We start from the raw sequence: 8,735 nt of genomic DNA on the forward strand, positions 1-8,735 counted from the left end.
CTTTTTTTAAAAGGGGAATGTAATCAATTTATTTCATTATTCCTATTTTACCATAAACAGGTTGTTCAGCAACTTGTAATTCAGTCTTTAAAGCCCTTTTTCCGCTTAGTCCCCCAGCACTTCAATAAACGCCGGGCTCGTGCTCTAGAAGCTCCAATCTCACTCTTCTCATGCACAAGTGACCTCCAGGGTTGCCAGGGCCAGGCCGATCAAGGCATAACAAATGATATCTAATTTAAGACCCAGGACCATAAACGAAGAAATTCCAATACCAAAGTGCCCAAAGAGGTCACTATATTGCAGTTTGCATTTTCAGAGCAGCAGCTGTTGCCTGGTTGAGTGAGGAACAGAGCCCTAATCAGCCTACCGAGGTAACACACCACCAAAAATCGTAAGCTAAAATGGTAATGATAAAATTTAGTTAAGTGTATTATAACGGGTTATCAAATCTTAGAGAACTATCTTTCAAAAAGGCATTGTCAATATACCTACTACTATCTGCCACTTATATTTTAGGCAATTTACTTAAATCTCTCGGAGCCTCAGTGTATTTATATCTGTGAAACTAGATTAGAATTTACTTCATTGGCTGTTCAGAGTAAAATGAAACAATGCATAGAAAGTGCCTGGCACAGTATCTGAGTAAAGCGGAAAATACATAGTAGCTATTATTAATTACAGAAAGTAAAGCTTGGCAACTTTCTTACATGTTAGGAATATGAAGAAAAGTGAAATCAAATATTACAAGTGCAAGTTTTACAAAGGTAAAAACTGCACTATTCTGCAGTAAATTGACTATATAAAATTGGTCCAGAGAGGCCCTGGCCAGATGGCGCAGTAATTGGAGCACTGTCCCATGCACCAAGGAGCTGAGGATTCTATCTCTGGTCTGGGTATATGCCTGGGTTGTGGGTTCGATACTCAGTTGGCGGGGGTGGGGGCATGTATGGGAGGTGACCAACTGATGTCTATGTTTTTCTCTCCCATCAATGTCTCTCTCTACCACCACCTTCCTCTCTCTCTAAAATCAATGAACATATTGTATCCTCTGGTGAGGATCTGAAACAATTTTTTTTCATTGGTCTGAAGAGAAAAAAGAAGAAAATTATGGTCTACCTAAATTTCTAGTGGGCAACCAGATTTAACTATTTGCAAGTTTAATTACCAGTTCTACAAAAAGGACCTACACCCACCACCCAAGTGGCTCATACCTACACATATTGCTACTTTGTAATTTCATCCATTTGAAAGTAACCACTAACTTTTCAAGCAGGCTTAACAAATTTATCACTTTACTTACTATCTTGGCAAAACCCCTTACTCCCTAAGAAAATTAATTATCTCCAAATATGGTCTGAGAATTGCCTGCATTAGAAACACCTTGTTAAAAATGCAATGTGATGAAGAAGACCCCAGAAGTCTTGTGCACATGTGTCTGAATTAATTCGAGAATTTAAGAACAGGGCCAATAAATACTAAGAAGGGCCAGTAAATACTAAGAAATAAGAATGCACTTTACCGTCACAAATACCACTAAGGACATCTTTCAGTTTTTTATTAATGTGAAATTGACTCGGCCAGAACAGATGAGCACATGATACACAACCTCTTTAAAAACCCTCCACAGGAAAACTGATCTTAGGAAGATTAAAACTAGTTAGTTGCATTGACAGCACGGTACACAGTGAAGTATTTACACAACGCACACTGAAAAAAAAAAAAAAAAAACCAGCTGAAAATTAACCTCATTAGAAATCCCAAGTCCAATAAAACATTCCTGGCACAGTTTGTGTAGAACACATCTAGTTACCTGGTTTATACAATTTAGTTATAAAATTTATTTTTAATTCCATGACGTGACAGGATTCTTTAAACTCAAAACTAGGTGTTTAACATTGAACAACTAACCACTTTCAAAAAAATTTCAGTCTAACATGCATTGCAAGACCTCACTCTCAACAGTGTGTCTACACCAGTATGGTAGTGCACCCTACCATCCTACAGCTGTCTGGGTCAGAAAGTGGCTGGCCCCTCCCTCTGTACGAGGCCTTTATCAGCACCTTGGGATATGAGCAGAATCATCACCAAAAAATAGTTCAGTGTTTTAAATATGCACAACTCAACAAAATCATTTAAGCATACTACTAGAGAGCCTAAATTCTCAACCTGGATGCTTAGTATAAGCTACTGATACCACTACTCACTGCTTCACCAGAATGGCTGTATATTTTTCCCACCAAAAGTAGGGCTATTGCACCATACGTTTCATGGTCTCTGTAAAGAAAAAAAATCATTGTCTTGGTTTATATTTCCTTTAAAAAAAAAAACAAACACATTTTCTACAAATTGACTTAAGAACTTAGTGAAATCTGAAGTTTTCTAAAGAAATCACCTCAATTCTTTTTAATGCAACAGTATACCATATACACAGTCAATATTTGTAAAAAATCAATTCTGAAATACAAATTAACTATAACCTTTAATAAGTATGTACCACTAAGTTAAAATGCACAAAGGTTTTTAAGCATTAGTCTTAACTTCATGATTCCTTAATTTATGCCAGGTCCAAAAATAGAATTCAAAGAGCTTTTTCAGGATTTCAAAGTGGCTTGATAATTATTTTTTAAGATATGTATTAAACAATGTAAATGATCCATGTGTGTAGAAAGAAACCACAGGTCTCAGAAAATGCTGTCCCTTCAAGTATGGACAGAGAAGGCTGAGAAACCTCTTGCCTTTGCAGGTAATTGTGACTGGTTAAATTTTTCTACGCTTGTAACTACTAAAGTTGGAGGTATATTTAAAGGATAGGTCTAAAACGCTGCTGGCAGGGAAGAGATATCCATGTCAATTCTGATGATTCAAAACAAGGCTTTCAAAAGAGGCCCCCACAGGACTGTGGGTTTTCCTCCCCGTCAGGAACAAACTTAAGGGCAAGAACGATTTTAAAAACATTATGGAAATGCATCTAAGGGGATGCACTCAAAAAAAAAAAATACAGAATGTGGAAAATGCTACCGAACTATGGTTTAATGTAAGGGAATAAAAGTTAATAGCAAAAATGCAGATGAAAAATTGATGAAACTAATCAACCAATTGCAATGTATAAACTTCACTTAGGACGCTGATTTAAACAAAACAGAAGTTGACTGAGATGTTTGAAACAGATCCGGAAAAATGTTAAGACTGACTAGATATATGATATAAAGGAACCGCCGTTATGTTAGGTACAACAATAGCAATACAGTTACGGTTTTAAGTTCTCAACTCTTTGGAGATCTATGCTGTAATATCTACGGTAAAATGACATGTTTAGGATTGTTTCAAAGTAATCCAGTGGTTGCCTTGGTTGGGTGGCTCAGCTGGTTGGAGTGTTGGCCCACACACCAAAAAGTTTTGGGTTTGATTCCTGGTCAGGGCACAGACCTAGCTTACAGATTCAATCCCAGGTCAGGGTGCATATGAAATGCAACAGATGGATGTTTCTCTCCCACATCAATGTTTCTCCCTCTCTCAAAAAATCCAAACAGCACTGGCTGGTGTAGCTCAGTGGACTGAGCAAAAATTTTTTTTAAATTTTTAAACAATTAACAACTTGAAGGAATGCTTATTATATAATGCTAAATGAAGAAGCAAATGTACACATGTCAAAATCTCAAAAGGATGTTAAAGAAAAGGAAACAGAAAAACCAAACTGAACTTGTGGGCTAGTTGATTATTTTTATCTGTTAGTATTACACTACTGTCTGATTTTAGCAATAGGCAGGTAATTTAATCTAAGAAAGCTGGGTATAAAATAGTGGAGAAGCCTAGAGTAGACTACAGAATGCACTGCTCACTTTAAAGGTCTTCAGTTTCCAATAAATACTAAGATACATAAAATCTGTTTTAACCTGATATTCAAATATCCTCATTTTTAGGGTTATTTATCAGCCACAGCATCCTACACTGAAGAATAAGAGGAGGAAGTAACCATCAAAGCAGGATGAGACAGGAAAACCAGACCGACTGGCCACCCTGTTCACTTTACATATATATAAACTGAGACAAGGTTTGTTTGCTTGTTTATAAGCTGACTTTGGTCAACTGCCTAAAGTCAGAATGAATTAGCCTCAGAAGAACTAGAGACTAGAGTCCAGAGAGGCACAGATTTACCCAAATTCACAGTGCTAATCGGAGACCAGTACTAGAACCCAAGTACCCTGTACCCTGACACTGTCCAGATCTACACTATTCAGAACCACTTTTCCTTCTGTTTTTTAGTTATTTGTGTCCTGCTCCTTTTTTCCATAAAAAGATTATCCTCAAAAATGTGCTATTCACCCTGGCTGGACAGCTTAGAGCGTTGTCCTGATATGCCATGATTGCCAGTTTAATCCCTGGTCAGGGTACAAACAAGAAACAACCAATGAGTGCATAAAAGAATGTTTCTCTCTCCCCCTCTTCTCTCAAATCAATAAATAAAATAATACCTAAAGTAAAAAAAAATGTGTTCTTCAATCAACTAAGTCTAAAATTAAGGCAAAAAAAAGTAATACAATGAGCCCTGGCTGGTGTGGCTCAGTGGATTGAGCACAGGCCTGCGAACCAAAGGGTCACCAGTTCAAACCCAGTCAGGGCACATGCCTGGGTTGCGAAGCAGGTCCCCAGTGTGGGATGCATGAGAAGCAACCACACATTGATATTTCTCTCCCTCTCTTTCTCCTTCCCTTCCCCCTCTCTAAAAATAAATAAAATATTTTTTTAAAACTATCATTTAAAAATGGTAATACAATGACAGGAAAGTGAAGATGTCAAATATTTGACAAAAGTAGACTCTTGATCAATCCACATATATATATATATATATATATATATATGTAATCTAGAATCAAATGCTTTCTACATGGTGAACAACTCTTTCAACCTTGAAAGACATTTGTCTACCATGCATAATGTAAGAATAAAATAATTACTAAAAGCAGTAACTAGCCTTTTTTTAGACTGAAGAAAAGTACACACACATTGAAGGGCTTAGTGGTGTCCCAAATGTTAACTCTTTCCAACTATCACTGAACAGGCAACAACCAACACCTGGGAGCCTCCTATGCATTCCAGCACACAGCTGAGGAAGTGAGGGGTCTCCAGGCGGAAGCTCTTTGGCGATTAGCTGACTGAAAATCTGCTGGGCTCTAACACCCACAGCCTTGGAGTACCCCACACTGCTACTAAAACCAAGAAAAGCACTAAATTTCAGAAATATGCAATTTTTTACTTACTACTTAAAAGAAAATTTGCCAGCCCAACTAACTTTTAACATGAAAGTAGAAATATAGGCTTTTTAGATCCAGATCAACCTATATTTGAAGCTCTACTTTGTCATTTATAAGCTAAATGACTTCCCAAATTAAATGAACCTGTTTCCTCCCACATAAATGAAAATACCACGAGTTATAAAGACTAAATAAAACATGTGGTGCAAGGCCTGATACATAACAGGTGCTCAACAGGAAGCTCTTACTTTTACCTAAAGGTCTACTTCAGTGCCAAATTCAAATAGGACAAACTGTTCTTAAAGCTACTGATGACTATACTATGGCCATGGTCTTGCTGGTTCACTAACCCCAAAGTGCACATAAGTACGCAGTGAAGATGAACACAGAGTACAAAAGATACTGGCAGTTTCATTTTTCCAAATTATATTATGAAAAAGGGTTACCCAGTTAGTCAAGCCCTGGACCAGTAATAATTCCTTTAAGTGCTAAATTTTTTTAAAAACCTGTATTGCCCTGGCTGGTGTAGCTCAGTGGATTGAGCGCGGGCCTGCGAACCAGAGGATCGCGGTTCGATTCCCAGTCAGGGCACATGCCTGGGTTGCAGGTTGGTTCCCAGCAGGGGACTCATGAGAGGCAACCACACATTGATATTTCTCTCCTTCTCTCCTCCCCTTCCTCTCTAAAGATAAATAAATAAAATCTTTTTTAAAAAGTAAAAAATCCTGTATTTAATTTCCTTACCACTTCTAAAACGGGTGCCTCCCGGGTAAATTAACAGAAGGCAGAAACTGTGCCTAACACATACCCAGATATACCTCTGACATATTGTGGCTCAGTTACAGCCCGCTGTAATAAAGTGGGCATCACAATAAAGCAAGATTTAATCTGTTTCATGGCGGAGGGCTTTGCCTTCAAGCTTGTAAGCAGCACCTGTGAAGCACAATAAACCAGGAATACTTGGGAGGGTGTCTCACATACAGCTGTGCTCAATAAATATTTGTTGAATAAAAAGTTGTTTCCCTTAATTACGTTTTAAAAACTACTTTATTATTAACCTTTTACATTTTAATGTTTTGAAGTGAAAGTATAGAAAGTTAAAGGTTAATAAAAATAGCTTCCCCAACAGAAGAAATTGCTGTTTATAAGAAACACTGTTAGCAAAATAGATCAAAACTTTAAAAATTGGAATTTGCTCACGAAGAAAATTTATTAAAACAACCATGAGCACCTCAAAACAGAAAGCACCATCCATTCCATTTCTAGAAAAAACTTACCTTTTTGCACCTTCCTTTTGCAGATTTGAAATCCAGATTCTCACGCAATCACCGGCCTTCATTTCTGTTTGATTCAACAGCATACACACTACTAAGTCTCTCTTTCACTATTAAATACATCAGTAGAAAGCCCACTGGTGTTGTGCTGCTAACTATGAAAACAAAAATGCAAAGTCCGAATCAGCATTAAAAAACTCTTTTAAAAACTGAGATTAAACAACGTGCATAAATAATTGTAAAGGCTCCCCATCTTTTCGCTCCAATCATCATATTTCAGAATGTATTTTAAATAGTTTTTTCCCCCAAATGGGAAAGAATTCTTGTGCCTTGACGGAAGGACAAGAAGTTCAAAGTGAAACATACTAAAACAAGCCATTTCCACACAGGCGAGATGCCCTCAGTGTGTGAGTGTGTGTCTGTGTGTGCTGTTGCAGGAAACAGAACGGAGAGCCGTGAATGGGAGTCTGCACTTCAGATCTGCAAAAGAAGAGTGAAAAGGTTAATTTAACTCTAGACTTAAACTATCCCCTTTTACCTGTTTAAAACAATGCTCGTAATCACTTGTTAAAAAATAAAAAAGAGCGAAGACAGGTTTGTCTTTAATACATAAGTTCAAACTATATCTACAGTATTATAAGTCTGTATTTGACGCCGTACTATCTTGATATTCAAGGTATTAAAAAAAATCAGACCTTTCCTTTAGACTTTCCTTACAACTACCATCATAATTAGTCATGTGTTTCCTGCTGAACAATTATCCAAGCAGAATTGGTGCTAACAGTTAAGAATAACCGTCAAAAGGCTCGTTTTAAATAAACGCTCTTCCTCTATAAGGAGTGATCCAGATAACCTTTTGCGAACTCCAGTGCGGACACCCCTTTCTCCAACTTCATTAAGGGTTAATTTGAGAAGCGCCTCACAAGCAATCTCCCCAGCCCAGCACCCCGTTTTCCGCAAAAAATCCTCCGTATTCTGCCTTAGCCACCCCCTCCCTCGCCCCAGTGTGGGTGAGCCGCGCGGAGGGAGACCAGAGGTGAGAGATGACAACGGTGAGATCCGCGATCCCGCGGCGCACCCTCCACCCCCATCCGGTGTCACACCTGCGCTGGCAGGCGCTCACCTGGGGCAGGGACCGCCCTCTCCCGGCCTCCAGCGCCTGCCCCACTCGGAACCCGCGCCACGCGGGACCCGAGGGAGATGCGGGCAGCGGGACACTGGGGTGGCGGCAGGCGGGGGTGAAGGGGCCACCCCAGCACACATCCTCCCTGGGGACCGAGCGGACCTGGGCGGCCAAGGGGCGTGGTGGGGGTGGGAGAGGTACCTTTTGGACAGATCCATGAGAACCCCGGAGAAGAGCTTCTCCCCTAGGCGGAACGACACGACGAGCGCGTCCTCAATGATGTGGTCCAGCGTGACCCGCACCTCCGAGCCGGGGATGAGTTGCGACACGGCGGAGTCCCCACCCGCGGGCGGCACGAGCGCCGGGGCTGCGGGCTGGGGCAGCGGCGGCTCCTGGGACTCCTCGGGAGCCGGGGGCTGCTCGGACGGCGGTGTTGGGGAAGGTTGAAGGTCAGGCCCTTCCTGAGGGGCGGCTCCCGCCGGCTCCACCACCCTGGCGGGCTTCTCCTCAGCCTCCAGCTCCGGCCCCGCCGCCTCCGGGCTCCGGGCTCGCTCCCGCGGCGGCGAGAGCGGAGGCTCGTCGGCCTGAGGGGAGGACTGCTTCCCGTCGGCCTCGCCGTCGGGCACAGATGCTTCGGTGGCGGTGACCGGAAGGGTGTCAGTACCGGCCTCGCTGCCGGGGATGGGCTCCATCTCCGGCTCGGCCTCGCCGGCGCCCCCCTCCCCGGGGGACGCTGCTGTCGCTGCCGCCTCTGCAGCCACGGCCGCCATTTTCTTCCTGGCTTCTCCCTCCTCCAACTCCGGCTGCAGCGGCAGTGGCGGCAGCGCTGCTTGGTTCCCTGGGCCTTCCCCTCCCTCCCGCGAAGAGTTTCGTCCCGCCCTTTCTCTGATGCTCGTTATTGGCACCGTGCCATTGGTTCTGTCCTACACTCCTCCCTCACTTGTGACATTCCATTGGCCAGATCCGGACGTCTATTTTCCTGTCGGTCACCCCGCCCATGCAGAGTAGGAACTTCTCATTGGCCAGGTTAGTTGTCAAGTGTCGAATCAGAGTGGAGGAGTGGAGGGGCGAGCTCAAAGTGGGCGG

At 42.0% G+C, this 8,735-nt stretch overlaps 1 protein-coding gene across 7 annotated transcripts in view; it reads right to left on the minus strand.

The window, feature by feature from the left end:
* PWWP2A (PWWP domain containing 2A) overlaps positions 1 to 8,518 on the minus strand; it is a 34,244-nt gene extending 25,726 nt beyond the window's left edge. For 3 of the 7 annotated variants that reach the window (XM_037059948.1, XM_037060683.1, XM_037059226.1), the window contains exon 1: positions 7,851 to 8,518. In XM_037059948.1, the coding sequence (XP_036915843.1) occupies positions 7,851 to 8,419 (569 nt within the window). In that variant the 5' untranslated portion in view covers positions 8,420 to 8,518. Of the gene's footprint in view, positions 1 to 2,204; positions 2,275 to 6,529; positions 7,007 to 7,850 lie in introns of all 7 variants that reach the window. The other 4 variants (XM_037063415.1, XM_037061301.1, XM_037062770.1 and 1 more) reach the window with 3 other exon arrangements.
* Between the last annotated feature and the right edge of the window lie 217 nt (positions 8,519 to 8,735).

The sequence above is a fragment of the Sturnira hondurensis genome, unplaced genomic scaffold (genome assembly GCF_014824575.4).
Source record: "Sturnira hondurensis isolate 20B ecotype Veracruz unplaced genomic scaffold, ASM1482457v3 Scaffold0000022, whole genome shotgun sequence".
Classification (NCBI taxonomy): domain Eukaryota; kingdom Metazoa; phylum Chordata; class Mammalia; order Chiroptera; family Phyllostomidae; genus Sturnira; species Sturnira hondurensis.